The sequence below is a fragment of the Doryrhamphus excisus genome, linkage group LG18 (genome assembly GCF_037039965.1).
Source record: "Doryrhamphus excisus strain RoL-2023G ecotype Guam linkage group LG18, RoL_Dexc_Guam_v1.1, whole genome shotgun sequence".
NCBI classification, from domain to species: domain Eukaryota; kingdom Metazoa; phylum Chordata; class Actinopteri; order Syngnathiformes; family Syngnathidae; genus Doryrhamphus; species Doryrhamphus excisus.
The window spans coordinates 2827572-2845040 of NC_136374.1; the positions used below are offsets into that span (position 1 = coordinate 2827572).

At 35.6% G+C, this 17469-nt stretch overlaps 1 protein-coding gene across 4 annotated transcripts; it reads left to right on the plus strand.

Moving 5' to 3' along the window:
* The first annotated feature begins 287 nt into the window (after positions 1-287).
* On the plus strand, positions 288-12885 carry nbl1 (NBL1, DAN family BMP antagonist). 4 transcript variants are annotated; one of them, XM_078798579.1, is made up of 5 exons: positions 288-511; positions 2158-2323; positions 8556-8739; positions 9775-9886; positions 12331-12505. In XM_078798579.1, exons 1-5 carry the CDS (start codon positions 439-441, stop codon positions 12351-12353), a joined length of 558 nt encoding a protein of 185 aa, XP_078654705.1. In that variant the 5' UTR covers positions 288-438; the 3' UTR covers positions 12354-12505. The 4 variants fall into 4 exon arrangements, with proteins under 4 accessions (XP_078654705.1, XP_057911272.2, XP_078654704.1 ...); XM_078798578.1 differs by lacking the exon at positions 288-511 and adding an exon at positions 4919-5087 and having other exon boundaries at positions 1892-2323; positions 12331-12885; XM_058055289.2 differs by lacking the exon at positions 288-511 and having other exon boundaries at positions 1889-2323; positions 12331-12885.
* The last annotated feature ends 4584 nt before the right edge of the window (positions 12886-17469 follow it).

A 17469-nucleotide genomic window follows, 5' to 3' on the forward strand; every position in this document is an offset into this window, starting at 1 on the left:
ACAATATGGCGCACATCCCATCACTGTATGAGTTCAAGTGTGTTCTCAAAGTGGATCCATTACGCTTTTTCCACTTTTTTGACCTATCAATTCAGTGAAAATGTAATATTCTCATATTAAACCATGCCAAAGTTACAAATATTGAGCTTCACTTATTTAGAAGTGAGCCTTGAAAGAAATTTGGAATGGCTCAAAACACTCTGTTTCAGAGGGCGTTGCCAAAACTGTTCCTCTGTGATGTCACAGAGGGCTGCCTGCCCAAGCTCAGCTTCTGTGTTTACATTGCTAGCAATGCCTCATAAAAAGTTTTTGTTTGGGTGTAAGGGAAAGCCATATATGCTTCCAATTCCTAAAGACGCCACCATCAGGCACACGAGGTTGGAGTTCCTGATTCCCTACTAGCAAAACAAATGCTAAACATTGGACTGTTTCGTGAACATGGCCGCTACGCAGCTGGACCGACGCCTTTCCAACGGTACTTGGTCATGTGGAAGCGTCAGAAGAGCCAGCAGTAAGTAACAGTTCATCAGTGTCCTAACTGTCTTTATTTAGTGGAAGTCATGGAGCTTGTCTGTGTAGCATTATAGAGTGTGCATACAAAGAGCGGGGTTTCTAATAGCATTTTCCCGCCACAATTAGTAGCTCTACCCGAGTTATTTAAACATCCCACAGGGCACATACAGACAAACAACCATTCACACTCACATTCATACCTATAGACAATTTGGAGTCGCTAATTAACCTAGCATGTTTTTGGAATTTGGGAGGAAAAAAGTTATATTATGAGAATAAATCAAAATATTAGTAAAACAAGTCTTCCCTCGTTAATTGGTTGCAGACCCGACCGCGTCAGTGAATTGTGCGCCTTTTAAGTTTAGAAGAAAACATTCAAAGCTAACTGGACAAATTATTTTTTTTCAGATTAAAATGAACAAAGCATTATTAGGGCCCTGTAGACATGACAAAACACGACTATAGTCACATTTATACTCTTTTTATTTACAACATATTGCGCAACTGCAGGGTCTTGAGACACATGCTAACTCGCAAACTAGAGAGCTAGCGACCTAAACGGTAGCCTTCAAGTTATTTCCTTTCAACTTAAATAGCCAAAAACTTACCACTTCCACACGGATAGGGAGGATAACTATTAACAGTTATTTAACCTTTAACATGAACATGAATCAAACGTAATAATTTTTTCTGGGTACATGATACCATACAGCATCCATATCAAACTTGCGCGGGCCGCACTAACATTAAACTTTCATATCAATGCGGGGGCCTCAAACTAGTGTCCTGCGGGCCACATTTGGCCCGCGGGCCGCATGTTTGAGACCCCTGGTCTTGAGACACATGCTAACTCGCAAACTAGAGAGCTAGCGACCTAAACGGTAGCCTTCAAGTTATTTCCTTTCAACTTAAATAGCCAAAAACTTACCACTTCCACACAGATAGGGAGGATAACTATTAACAGTTATTTAACCTTTAACATGAACATGAATCAAACTTAATAATTTTTTCTGGGTACATGATACCATACAGCATCCATATCAAACTTGCGCGGGCCGCACTAACATTAAACTTTCATATCAAGGCGGGGGCCTCAAACTAGTGTCCTGCGGGCCACATTTGGCCCACGGGCTGCGTGTTTGAGACCCCTGGTTTTGAGACACATGCTAACTCGCAAACTAGAGAGCCAGCGACCTAAATGGTAGCCTTCAAGTTATTTCCTTTCAACTTGAATAGCCAAAAACATACCACTTCCACACGGATAGGGAGGATAACTATTAACAGTTATTTAACCTTTAACATGAACATGAATCAAACGTAATCATTTTTTCTGGGTACATGATACCATACAGCATCCATATCAAACTTGCGCGGGCCGCACTGACATTAAACTTTCATATCAATGCGGGGGCCTCAAACTAGTGTCCTGCGGGCCACATTTGGCCCGCGGGCCGCGTCTTTGAGACCCCTGCATTAGAGTTTCCACATTTTCCATCGTTCAAATATTCAAACATTCCAAAAAATTCCCAGTTTTATCTCACCATTAACGTAAACAGCATTTGTTCACATTTTTCAACCGATTTCTAACCACTGCAACTTAAATTTCACTTTTCTGGTCTCTGCTTCTTTTCTCGTGTACTTTAGCTGCCTTTTTAGTAAAGCATCCCGCCCGAGGACGACACGGCTTGCTTCATCCTGTGTTAGCGTGGACATTCATGGACATATGTTTAGCCCCCCTGGTGAAGCAGAATCCCTGGAATGCAGATGAAGGCCATTTCTGGGCTGAAACTGTGGCTCTTATTGCTAACAGGTGAGCGCAACACTTTTTTGCATGTCTGAGCAGACTTTCTGGTTTAAGGAGACATGATGGAGGACACGTTTGAGTTGGTTGACATTCCAGCTGACAAAAGAAGGGAGGGTTCCGAGGTCCTTGAATGGCAGAAGGTGAGCCTGTCGCTCATCCCCTGTTCATTGAAATACGTGTTTGCTAGTGAAACCGATAAGGTGGACTGCAGCCAGGCCCGACACCTGTGCAGCGCAAGAACTTGATGACAAGTCAAGTCAAGGGAAGGTATAAAGCCAGGGTTGTTGTTTTTTGTTTTTTTTTTTTTTTTGCACTGCATGAAGCGTCACCTTCCCGTCTAGTCATGCCCGTCTGGTCCACTTTATTTGTGCACATCTAATACGCTTCAAGACAGGATCTGCCTTAACCAACATAGCAATGCTCCATTATTTCAACAACTTTTACTGCATCATGCTGAGAGACGTTATTAATATTTTGGTTACCAACAGAGCAAAATAATCGAGAAACGACTGTCAGCGGGATGCGGTGCAGTTTTACAACCACAACAAAAAGGATATTGTGGATTTATTATCATAACAGATTATTTTATGCTGTTCTTGTACGGAATCAAAAGACCGCTATGAGTGAATGATGAGGTCAACTCATTTGAAAAAACAAAATACACAAAAACTGAGGCAATTTTCCTCATAGGAAATAATAATAATAATAATGAAAATAAGAATGAAATAATAAAATAATATTTAAAATATTTTATTAAAAATAATAATAAAATAAAATAATAATAAAAAATAATATTTAAAATATTTTAAAATATTTTATTAAAAATAATAATAAAAATAAAATAATAATAATAAATAATGGAAATATAATTCATTCGTTCCAGACACCCAAGTTAACAAATAAACACTTTAGTATTACAGTTGTCTCTTGTTTGCAGCGGTTAATCGGTTCCAGACGCCACTGTGTTAAACGAATATTCATTCATTTTCTACCGCTTATCCTCACGAGGGTCGCAGGGGGTGCTGGAGCCTATCCCAGTTGTCTTCATACACCCTGCACTGGTCGCCAGCCAATCACAGGGCACATATAGACAAACAACCATTCACACTCACATTCATACCTATAGACAATTTGGAGTGGTTCAGTATATTTTTCATTAAAATAGTAGTCATGCCAAAATGTTGTGTTGCTGCTGGATGTTCACAGTATCAGAGTGATACTGTTGTGGGGGTGCTGGAGCATATCCCAGCTGTCTTGGGGCGAGAGGCGGGATACACCCTGGACTGGTGGCCAGCCAATCACAGGGCACATATAGACAAACAACCATTCACACTCACATTCATACCTATGGACAATTTGGAGTGGCTAATTAACCTAGCATGTTTTTTGGAATGTGGGAGGAAACCGGAGTACCCGGAGAAAACCCACGCATGCACGGGGAGAACATGCAAACTCCACACAGAGATGACCGAGGGTGGAATTGAACCCTGGTCTCCTAGCAGTGAAGTCTGCGTGCTAACCACTTGACCGCCATGCCGCCCGTTAAACGAATATGTTATGCTCATTTTTCCGCCCTTTTGTATTGACTTGTGTGCTCCTGTAGAGCAGCTACACATGACAACCAGCACATAAAGCTTTCTAGTTCTTCCAGAATCTGCGCCTATTCACTTGTATTTCTTTGGATTTTGTGGTTCCGGTGAAAACCGGAACAGCTGGGATAGGCTCCAGCACCCCCACGACAGTATCACTCGGATACTGTGAACATCCAGCAGCAACACAACATTTTGGCATGACTACTATTTTGGTGAAAAATATACTGAACCAGGGCTGCACAGTGGACGGGTGGTTAGCATACAGGCTTCACAGCTAGGAGACCCAAGTTCGATTCCAACCTCGGCCATCTCTGTGTGGAGTTTGCATGTTCTCCCCGTGCATGCGTGGGTTTTCTCCAGGTACTCCGGTTTCCTCCCACATTCCAAAAAACATGCTAGGTTAATTAGTGACTCCAAATTGTCCATAGATATGAATGTGAGTGTGAATGGTTGTTTGTCTATATGTGCCCTGTGATTGGCTGGCCACCAGTCCAGGGTGGACCCCGCCTCTTGTCCTAAGACAGCTGGGATAGGCTCCAGAGGATAATCGGTAGAGAATGAATGAATATAACTTTTTCCCTAACCTCCTTTTCAACCCCTTTTTATTTTCCATATCGCTGTTTTCTATTAATATTATGATTCTAATCTTTATTGTTGTAACATTCAATTTTTCTTCAGTTATACTTTTAGAATGTGCCAATGGTCAGTAGAAAAAAAAATGCCGACCCGAACTGGCCCCTGGGCCGCACTTTGGACACCATTGCCATCCGTGGCGCACGTGTGTGTGTAAAAACCAAAAAAAAAGTGTGACTAATCAGTTTTTTTTGGGGGGGGGCATTTTCCAAACTGGACATCCCAGCCTGGTGCCCAGCAGGGTGCCAGGCCGGGATGTGAGGTTTTTACAAGCTTGGAAAGTGAAAGAAAGGACGGAGCAAAGAAGGGGAGGGACGCTCCGTCCTGATGGAGGTTCTCCGTGAAGAGCTCCTCATCCTCCTCCTTCCTCGCCCAGGCTGGGTGATGATGTGACCGCTCAATGGCACGGCAGCCTCGCATGGACCACGACAGATCAGGAAACGGTCGTTGTTTTTGCTTTTGAACGCGTCGGAACCGTCCAACTTCTTTTTTTTTGTTTTTTTCAAATTGGGACTACAAGTGTCAAGTTTGGTGGCGCAGCAACGGTAAGATCCGTTTATCGGTACTAAATCTTTTATTCCTTTTAAGTAACGATCTACCTCACTTATCGTATCATTTGGAAGGTATTCTCCGATTAGCATATTCGATTAGCACTAGCAAGAAACCTTCTAATTCGTGTCTTTCTATTTGTTTATAATTAGTATAATCTTACTATGCTAATGTTACGCTATGAAACTTGAAGCTTAAAGCAACAGAAGAATCCCCAAAAGTAAACCTTAAACCAAACTTCCTCAAAACATTGTGGAGTTTAAACCTTCCCCATGCAAGTGACTTCCTGTAAGGCAATGGGTGTCCAAAGTGTGGCCCCAGAGGGAGATTTCTAACGCGTTGTTATTTTGGAGTGTCTCACAGCATTGTTAGAAAAACTAAACGGTTTTCAAAGTGCGGCACGGTATTAGAATATAATCATAATTTGGACACATTTTCTGGAGTACCCCAAAGGTGGATTGGGGCCACCCAAAACACCAAATAAGCTAGCTATGAAGGAAAACTGTGTTAAAAATCCCCAAAATGTAGTTGTAGTATAAAGTCAGCCCTCATAGTACTGTGAATGAATACATAAATAATGGCTGTTTGGTGGTAGACTCCAGTTTATTATTAGTCAAAACATGGAAATACAAGTGGTATGTAGTATTCCGGTCACTAGGGGGCAGTAACGGCACAAAACATTAACACATTACATTACCTTAACACTGCATGAAGTCACAAAGTCAGACCTGGCATGTGCCACATTATAGACTGAAAAGCTTCTCCTCCTATTCTGTGTGGAAGTGGTAATTTTTTCACTTCTTAAATGTAATGGGAACTGCACCTTTTTGTCATTTTGTCCATTCACAATACTTATGTTAGCCATGAGCACACAAGATGTAACAACAGCTAAAAAGTGGCATTGGAGCTTAAAGGTAACTATGGGGGTGTTATTTCATGTGTACAAGGCTCTAATAATGATTAAGAAAATATTTAGAAATATTTAAAAAGCTTCTAAAAAAGCTTCTCCTCCTATTCTGTGTGGAAGTGGTAATTTTTTCACTTCTTAAATGTAATGGGAACTGCACCTTTTTGTCATTTTGCCCATCATTCACAATACTTATGTTAGCCATGAGCACACAAGATGTAACAACAGCTAAAAAGTGGCATTGGAGCGTAAAGGTAACTATGGGGGTGTTATTTCATGTTTACAAGGCTCTAATAATGATTAAGAAAATATTTAGAAAGCTTCTAAAAAAGCTTCTCCTCCTATTCTGTGTGGAAGTGGTATTTTTTTCACTTCTTAAATGTAATGGGAACTGCACCTTTTTGTCATTTTGCCCATCATTCACAATCCTTATGTTAGCCATGAGCACACAAGATGTAACAACAGCTAAAAAGTGGCATTGGAGCGTAAAGGTAACTATGGGGGTGTTATTTCATGTTTACAAGGCTCTAATAATGTTAAAAAAATATTTAGAAAGTTCTAAACAGGTTTTTAATGCTGAACATTTTCCTTTAAACGCTGTGGGATATGGAACAAATTAACGGCTGTAAACAAGACAATTAAAGTATTTATTTGTTCATATTTCGGGGGGGGGGGGGTCTGGAACGGACAGAATGGAATGGAAAATTGCTTGTTTAAATTTGTTTTGGTTTTCTTGGAAGAAAATGGTGGATACTAGCAAAAATTTAACATGCAGGCTTTTTTTCTATTGTAGATATTGAACTGATGGCTTTAGCACTACGGTGTCCAAACTGTGACCCCGGGGGTTATACATGCCCCACAGCTTGATTTTTTAATAGACCCGCACACTTTAACAGTATTAATGAAGATTAGGGCCCAAAAAAAATTAAAAAATCATGCGGAAAAAGTTAAGAGAAAAAGTGTTAGGTCTGTTTTGCTTTTTCAGTGGCTTTTTGGGTCGCTACTGCAGAGGGGCACCACCGAAAAAGTTGTTAAAAACCTGAAATTACAACATTTATTTTGTCGTTTTTTTGTCTCATCATGTTATGACTTTTAAAAAAGAACGTATTTTTTCGTTAATACATTGACTCTAAGCTAGCAAGTCACAATCTTCAGAGTTAATTCTCCTAAAATCGTAGCTTTTCTCTTATTTTTCTTTTCTCTATTTTCTTCTTGTAATATTATGACTACTATAACTTTTCCCCAACTTAATTTAAATTAAATTAAATTACAACTTTACTTAGTTTTGTTTGTTTCCCATCATATTCGACTTAATTTTTTTTTTGTATTTTTAACATCTTTTTTTCTTTAGTATTTTGACTTTATGGTAGCAAAATGATATATTTTTCTCAGAATATTATGACTAAATTATCATAAAATTGGAACTACTATCTTAGAATATATATATTTTTTCTTTTTATATTTTGACTTTATTGCTGTGAAATTGCAGCTGTTTTTTTTGTCAATTTCTGCAGTTTTTTCCCCTCTAATTTCCATTTTTTTTAAGTTTCTTCTTATAATATTATGAACTTACTCCCATAATAGTTTGATTCTTAATTCTTATAATACTATAACATTTCCCCAACTAAATTTTCTAAAATTTACTTTGTTTTGTTTCCCATCATTCATTCATTCATTCATTTTCTAGGTCGCGGGGGGGTGCTTAACTTAACTTAATTTTTTAAAATTATTTTAAACATTTTTTTCTTTTGTATTTTAACTTAATGCAAGTAAAATGACATTTTCCTTGTAATATTATGAATACATTATGATAAAATTTTAACTTTTTTCTTGTTAGAATATAGCTTTTTATATATATATATATAGGTTTTTTTCCCGTTATTTTCTACCTATTTCAGTTTTCTTCTTGTAATTTCTCTTTTCATAATAGTATGCCATATGTCATTCCCATAATAAGTATTTTGTCTTCATTTTTGTAATATTCAGATTTTCCTAAAATTACAACTTTCTCATCATATTAATTTTTGTTTTATTAGGATTTCTTTTTTTTATTTTTAGTATTATTTTGAACATGTTTTTCCTTAATATTTTAACTTTATGCTAGTAAAATGAATTTTTTTAAATGTGAACATTTTTTTGTTAGTTTTTATATTTTGACTTTATCCTTGTAAAATTGCAGCTGTTTTTGTCAACTTTTCATGAATTTCCCTCATAATATGACAACGTAATTCTCATACAATGTCATTTTCTCGTTAGATTACGATTTTTTTCTTAATATTTTCATTTTATTCCAATAATATTTTGACTTCAATCTGGTAAAATTCTAACTTTATTTTGTGTTGTTTTTTAAAAGTATTTTTTTTTTGCTGCTAAATTGATATGATTTTTTAAATGCAATTTCCTTGTTAGGTTCCTTAATATTTTCACATTATTCTTGTTTTGCCATTGCAGTTGGGTTTTTTTAATTCCAAAAGTTTTTTTGTGGGGGGGGGGGGGGGGCATGTCTGAGCAGACCAGCTGACCGGCTTGTGTTGTTGGTTGTTGTGGCCCCTTTAAGGTGCAGTCATGTGGCAGAGCTTCCCAATTTGCTGCGCCCTGTTTGGATTGTACGCAGCGGCGGCGCCGCCCGCACACATCAACCGCCTGGCGCTGTTCCCCGACAAGAGCGCCTGGTGCGAGGCCAAGAACATCACGCAGATAGTCGGGCACACGGGATGTCAGCCTCGCTCCATTCAAAACAGGTCGGAATGAATCCCACCTCTCCAGGCGTCTCTAACTCGTTCCAGTGTCGACGGGCCATTTTGAATGTGTGATTTTATGAGAACATAGCAGTAAAAGTGCAGCATCATCTCCACATAAGATAACTGTAATAAAACAAAACAAAAATTAAAGTTACTTATACATAAATATATTTTTGACAGCGTAGTGCAGTCCTAAATCCGTGACTGTTGCCGGAAACGATGATAGCCACATTTACGTTTCTTCTTCGTCTCTCCTTTTTAATTGTGAATTACGAGCACGAGCGTTAGTCCCTCCTCTTCCGCTACAGAGCCAAGACGTTGACCAATGAGGACGGTGAGTGTCAGTCACTACACATCCGGGTACGTTTTGCCGCGCATTTAAGTTTGTGTACGGAAGTATGCCGTTTGAAACTCAGCTAAGGTAACTATATAATAATATAATTCCACCAGTGCATGTTTGTAACACTTAAATGTTTTAGAACATCAAGAAATTGAAATATTACTCAATGACTAGACACAAAATTCAATGTTTAGATGAAACGTTTAATTATTAAGGTAGAAAAGCAATCCAAACATACATAGCCCTGTGTGAAAAAGTGATCTCATAGTACTATAATTTTATTCTCCTAATATTTTGCCCTAATTCCCGCAATATTGTACTTTTTGTCCCAACCTAATTTTCATAAAATTGTTTGTTAAATGTTGTTAAATGTTGTTTCATTGTAATATAATAATAATAATATCATAGTAATATTTTCCCCAACCTAATTTTCCTACAATTCAACTGTATTTTGTTTTTATTACGATATTAATTAATTGCATTCACATTAATAATGCATTTTAATAATATAATTCAAAATTATAAAATAAACCAATTATTGTAAAATTTTAAAATGTTGAATTGATGTTTTTTTGTATTGGGAATAGAATGAAACACATCTATTGCCAATTAATTAAATGAATGCATACAGTAAATATGCTTATTGTTATGACTCCAGAAATGTCCTAAATGAGTGTCCCGTGTCCTCCTTGCAGAGCATGTCTGGGCCAGTGTTTCAGCTACAGCGTCCCCAACACGTTCCCACAGTCCACCGAGTCTCTGGTGCACTGCGACTCCTGCATGCCCGCCCAGACCCAGTGGGAAGTGGTAAGAGTTATTGCTGGTTCAAAGTGGGCTCCCAGAGCCAGCATTCCACATCCCAGACATGAAAGGTGGCGAGCGTGTTTATTGCTCCAACACACACACAAAAAAAAAAAAAAACGCTTGGCACGGATTTGAATAGGTGGGCGCGTCGGTTCCTGAGAACTTGCGGTGACGGCTAGGCTGCCAGGTGAGGTCACCTGGCGTTTGCGTGGAAAACAGCGGTTACCTGACAGATTAGTCACGGCGCTGCTTGTGTGGTGTGTGTGTGTGTGTATTAGAGATGGAGGATCCAAGCTCAACTCCCTTTTAATTAGCTTCAAATGGAAGTTTATGTTGGTGGTTGTGATTATTGTTGCATGAGTTTAACTGGGCCTGGAAATAACAGCGGGTTCTCATGAAAGAGGATCCGAGTCGGGGCTGCGGGGTCTTGATGAAACTGCTGAATGATCGCTTTCAATGCAAACAGCGAAGGGGACGTTGTGTGAGGTCTGGCGTTCCCGCCGCTTAGCTTGGGCAACAGCTCAGATTGGATGGGAATTTATGTGCTTTTATCATTTGGACCAAGTCCTGGGAAAAGGAAGTCCCAGCCAATAGGACGATATGAGCAACACAGCTCTGATATATTATATATATATATATATTTGGAAAAAAAATCTTAATATTATGATTTCATTCCCATAATATTTGGCTTTATTTCCATAACATCATAACTTTTTCCTCAACCAGTTTTTTTCTATTTTTGCCCTTGCATTTTTTTTTCCAAATAGTTCAGCTTTTTTCATAAAATGTATTTTCTTAATATTATGACTTTATTCTCATAATATTAAGACTTTATTCCCTTAATATTATAACTGTTCACTGCAATCTAAATTTCCCCAAATTATTTTTTTAATGTAATTTTCTGTTGATTTGTCTTCCAAATATTTCAGTTTTTTTGGAAAATGTATTTTCTTACTATTATGACTTTATTCTCATAATATTTAGGCTTTATTCCCTTAATATTATTACTGTTCACTGCAATCTAAATTTCCCCAAATTATTTTTATGTAATTTTCTGTTGATTTGTCTTCCAAATATTTCTTTTTTTTGGGGGGAAAATGTATTTTCTTAATATTATGACTTTATTCTCATAATATTTAAGCTTTATTCCCTTAATATTATAACTGTTCACTGCAATCTAAATTTCCCCAAATTATTTTTATGTAATTTTCTGTTGATTTGTTTTCCAAATATTTCAGTTTTTTTGGAAAATGTATTTTCTTACTATTATGACTTTATTCTCATAATATTTAGGCTTTATTCCCTTAATATTATTACTGTTCACTGCAATCTAAATTTCCCCAAATTATTTTTATGTAATTTTCTGTTGATTTGTCTTCCAAATATTTCTTTTTTTTTGGGGGGAAAATGTATTTTCTTAATATTATGACTTTATTCTCATAATATTTAAGCTTTATTCCCTTAATATTATTACTGTTCACTGCAATCTAAATTTCCCCAAATTATTTTTATGTAATTTTCTGTTGATTTGTTTTCCAAATATTTCAGTTTTTTTGGAAAATGTATTTTCTTAATATTATGACTTTATTCTCATAATATTTAGGCTTTATTCCCTTAATATTATTACTGTTCACTGCAATCTAAATTTCCCCAAATTATTTTTATGTAATTTTCTGTTGATTTGTCTTCCAAATATTTCTTTTTTTTTGGGGGGAAAATGTATTTTCTTAATATTATGACTTTATTCTCATAATATTTAAGCTTTATTCCCTTAATATTATTACTGTTCACTGCAATCTAAATTTCCCCAAATTATTTTTATGTAATTTTCTGTTGATTTGTTTTCCAAATATTTCAGTTTTTTTGGAAAATGTATTTTCTTAATATTATGACTTTATTCTCATAATATTTAGGCTTTATTCCCTTAATATTATTACTGTTCACTGCAATCTAAATTTCCCCAAATTATTTTTATGTAATTTTCTGTTGATTTGTCTTCCAAATATTTCATTTTTTGGGGGGAATGTATTTTCTTAATATTATGACTTTATTCTCATAATATTTAGGCTTTATTCCCTTAATATTATAACTGTAAACTGTATAACTGCAATCTAAATTTCCCCAAATTATTTTTTTATGTAATTTTCTGTTGATTTGTCTTAATATTAGGATTTTATTCTCATAATATTTAGGCTTTATTCCCTTAATATTATAACTGTTCACAGCAATCTAAATTTTCCCAAATTATTTTTTTAATGTAATTTTCTGTTGATTTGTCTTCCAAATATTTCAGTTTTTTTGGAAAATGTATTTTCTTAATATTATGACTTTATTCTCATAATATTTAGGCTTTATTCCCTTAATATTATAACTGTTCACTGCAATCTAAATTTCCCCAAATTATTTTTTATGTAATTTTCTGATGATTTGTCTTCTGCCAACTACAGGTGACTCTGGACTGCCCGGGTAATAACGAGACTCCCCGCGTGGACAAGCTGGTGGAGAGGATCTTCCACTGCAGCTGCCAGTCCTGCAGTAAAGAAGGCGTCCAGGAGGGGGCGACGATGCAGCTCTATCCCACAGACAACAGCCTGGAGCCTCCATCTTTACCCGACGCGCTCATTGAGGCTCATTCTCGCCCACCTCCACCCAGTGCAGATAGCCACCCCAAGCACGCTCACGCAGGGCGTCACCACCCGCTTCCACACACATCCGACGGAGGGTAGGTCCCCTGACCCCGCCCCACCCACCCCCACCCCACCAGGCACTCTCCTTGCTATTTGTGTAGTGTTGCAGAAGCACTTTGACTATATGGTTTCACGTGTGTGTTTAAATCTTTTTTTCTCGAGTGAAACGGCGTTGTTAATAACAAGACACCAACCTATAAATGCACTGCTTTGTCTTTGTTTGCATGCGTATCCACCAAATGCCACTCTGGTCTGTTCATAAACTGGTCACATTATTTTTAATCCGCAATAAATTCAGTTCTTACCATAACTTCACTTGATCCATTTATTTTCATTTAGCAACGGGCCCAGCGGGATGATACTGCACATTGAAGTTGGATTTTAATAACATAATTATATTGTTGTGACAGGTGAGCAGTTGTCCCTGGCTATATCACTTTGATTAATTATGGATTATTATTAATCAGAAAATATTGACATGTCGTATTCTGGCCCCGAGGTGTCAGTGATGTTATTATATTACCTCACATAAATTTAGGCTGATATCAGTGAGCTGATCCAATACCAATACTTTGTGCAAGTCTAAGACAGAATATTCCAAATTTGATTTTTATTTATTTTTATTTTTTTTGAAGATTCCCTTAGAGGTGAGATCCTTAGCTGTAATCCTGGTCGCATGCAGCAGAGGGCAGTATTGCTTTGTTTTTAAGGCCAAAGTGTGAGACAAAAAGCATTAATTATTAAGAACTACTTTAAGAATGAAAACTTTATGCACATTTAACTTTTCAAACGTGTCAGATCAACATCACCTGTTTGATTGGAGTGTGGATTTTAAAGCATGAAGAGGTTGTGTCGAAAGTACCGATATCAGTATCGATCCGCACTTCAAAGTAACGTGTACTGTAGTCAACCATTTCACGTCATATTTGTCTTTATTATTATATTTGTTCTCCTCCCATACGTGTGGATGTAGTAAGGTTTTGGATTTTTTTTGTCCTTCTTCCCCACTCCGCTTGAAACACATTGTTATGTTTCTACTAAGGACATTGGAGAAAGCTAACTAGTTAGCTCGGTAGCTTGTTATGCTAGGACGGCCGTCTCTTGTGTCCCTGCAGTGTTTCCGTAGCCTGCGCATTACAGTTGCGCAATGCGTTGTAAACAAAGAATAGCGTAAATGTGACTATGGGGTGTTATTTAATGTCTTCAGGGCGCTTTTGTGAGAATTGTATTGACAAAGTCATAACAGTCATAACTGTAACTACAAAAATATTCAATTTATTATTAATATTAAATCCTACTACTATAGAAATTTGCTCATTTCGGTGAATTTAAATTTCACCAATTGTGCATTTCCGGGATGCTGTTCAGAGTGTGGACTGTAGATGGCAGCATAACTTTCAACATGCCGGTTTAAGCACATTTTGAGGAAATATAGCCAAAGAAGAAGAGAACCAGGAAGCATTGAGCCGTGTTTCTATTCTTGCAAGATAGCACTGTGTTTTGTACAAATAAAAGGCGGACGGATTAACAGCCAGTGTTAATGTTATATTTGCTGGGCGTATTTAACAAGAAAGATGAACAATTTGGTATGTTACGTTTATATTTCCCACTAGAGGGCGCCATAGACTGTACATTACCGTGAACAACTGGCTAACGCACAGCACACTCCAAACACACAAACTCTGTATTCAATACAAATAGTAACGGCAACACTTTAATATATTTTAGTTTTAGGGCCACACCACCGAATTTGCACAAACCTAACTTCAATTTCCGAAAAAGTTGTATAGTTCATCACAAAGCATAAACATATAACAGGAGGCATTTAATAAATGTAATGAATTTAATGAATGAATGATTTAAAGTTGTTAATCATTGAAATACATTAATAATTAAAATACATTATTAAAAAATGACTAATTCAATAATTAATTTAAATAAATGATTAATTATACTACTAAATAATTACTCTAACCGAAATGAACTCAAACCAAAATCAAGTTTTACATGCAGTAAAAATGCATATAAATAATGAATGTTAACAAATGTTTTGTTTTTATTTATTCATAAATGCATACATGTAGAGAAATTTCATCAACGGTAGCAGAAATGTAACTAACTTTAACTACCAGGCAGGTCATTATAAGCAGCTGGTGGCAATCCTTCTGAAGTTCTACAAATCCTTTGTTGTTTTAAGTGAAACTTATTTTTCATAAGATATTCAATCACCGAATGTCTTGAATGTATTTGTTGTTTATTTCTTGACAGATAAAGAATATTTTCCAAATATAAATATTATTTTTATGCATAAATCTATTGTATAAACCAGGGGTGGGCAAACTTTTTGACTCGCGGGCCGCATTGATATGACAAAATTTATGGGGGGGGGGGGGGAGACTATATATTTTACACGTAACAGTCCACCTGGTATTATTGTATCTGTAAAATTGTCATGCAATCTGCTATTATTATTTATTATTTTATATTTATATTTAAATATTTTAAAAATAATAAAATATTATAATAATTACAATAAAATTAAAATAATAATTATTATATTATTATTATGTAAAATATGCAAATATAACAATAATATTATATATAATTAATATAATAATTAGCAGTAATATCATAATTATAATAATCATAATAGTCCTAATAATAATTATAATAATTATAATAATCTAATAATAATAATAATAACAATAACAATAATATTAATTATTATTATTATTATTGTTACTAGTATTATTATTAATAATAATTATTATTATAATAATTATAATAATATTATAATATAATAATATAATAATAATAATAATAATAATAATAATAATAATAATAATAATAATAATTATTATTATTATTATTATTATTATTATTATTATTATTATTATTATTATTATTATTATTATTATTATTATTATGTGCTTGTGTCCCTTTGTAAACAACAGACCATGTCAAAAAACGAAATTGATAAAACCATCAAAAGGTTGGCTCAGGCCATGTTTAAATGAAATACTTTGGAAAGATTGAGCGGGCCGTATTCAAACACTTGGCGGGCCGGATGTGGCCCCCGGGCCGTAGTTTGCCCACCCCTTTTATACTATAAACAGATGTGGTTTTGATGTAAAATAATATCTTTAAATATCTTGAATATCTTACCAGCACAGTTAACAATTGATTTTCAGTTCATGTTGTCAAAATAAATTATATTTAGCCACTTTTATTTTGAAAGCAGATGCACTGCAGTCGATTTGTGGATGCCAGAAGTGTGATGATAACCACAGAACAGGCTGTTTAATGCAACACGAGCAATACAATTATGTACATACATGAACTGTACTAAGCAGGTACCCCAAGCCAAGAGTTACATCAATTAGTCGCTATCAATCATCGTTAGCCATCATCCCTTTCCCCGTCTTATCTGGTCTCGTCCTCGCATCCTATCTCGTACCTTTCTGTTCCGTCTAATTCCATCTGTGCCGCAAAACAAATCAATCACATTCCCCTTATCTCACAGACACGCAACAGAGCTTTGTCCAAGTCAGACAATGTTGCTCACATCACACGGGATTATTAAATAAATCCACGCCTCGCCTTCCTTTGCCGGTGCTCTTTCCCTTGTCGGTGGCGTCATGGCAACCGTAATCCCCGCAATTGAGACTTATCGCACATGTTTGGGATTTTCTCGGCATGCTATCTCGCCATCTGACGCTACGGCATGCTGTTATTGATGAACTGCGACCCTGCATGGCAGAGGTCGTTCCATTTGGGAAGATAAGAAGCGGGACCCAGGTGGAAACAAGCGACCATTACAGTGATTGCTGTTGTTTTAAAGCACTTTCTTCATCCTCCGTTCTGTCATTTGCTAAGAGATGACATGCAAAGCAGATGAATGCATGGCGCTCATGTTCATTCTGGGAGAATCGGAGGAAAAGAGGAAAAACACAACAAAAAATGTGTTAAAACCAACCCAGTGTGTTTGTCGGTGACAAAAAACTTTTATTTCACTTTTTTTACATCAACATTTTCTTGTGACTTTATTATAAATAAAAATAATTAAAATTAAAATTAAAATTAAAATTAAAATTAAAATTAAAATTAAAATTAAAATTAAAATTAAAATTAAAATTAAAATTAAAATTAAAATTAAAATTAAAATTAAAACAAAAAAACCTTAAACTGTATTATGGAAAGCAGGAAGTGAACAAATGTAACAGTTAGTGATTGTAAAAGTACCAGATGGAGGGGTAGGATTTAATAAGCTTTGCTTCTTCCTACTCCTTTTGGACATGTGGAACTGTGAACTGATTATGGGATGCACTCAATTGTAATCTGATGCATGTTCAAATGAAATTAAAAAATTAAAATTAAAATTAAAATTAAAATTAAAATTAAAATTAAAATTAAAATTAAAATTAAAATTAAAATTAAAATTAAAATTAAAATTAAAATTAAAATTAAAATTAAAATTAAAATAACTTAAACTGTATAGCATATAATAATGCTAAATATATTGAGTCTTTAGTTGTGTGTTTGTCGGTGACAAAACACTTTTATTTAACTTTTTTTTTTACATCAACATTTTCTTGCACTTTTCAACTAAAATTTCGATCAGGTGTGACAGGTAACAAAAGGTGACAAAACTGATAATTATAGTTACTTTAAAAAAAAAAAGCATATTTCATGTCTACTTTTCTTGTAACTTTATTAGTTCTTTTTTCAATGGCCCGAGTCAGTTTGCGGTGATCCGCTAAAAGGTCCTAGAGCCGTGCGTGGGACACCCCTATGCTAAAACCAATCAATTTTAAGTAAAAATATGCCAAGCATATGATAATGCTAAATGTATTGAGTCTTTAGTTGTGTGTTTGTCGGTGACAAAACACTTTTATTTAC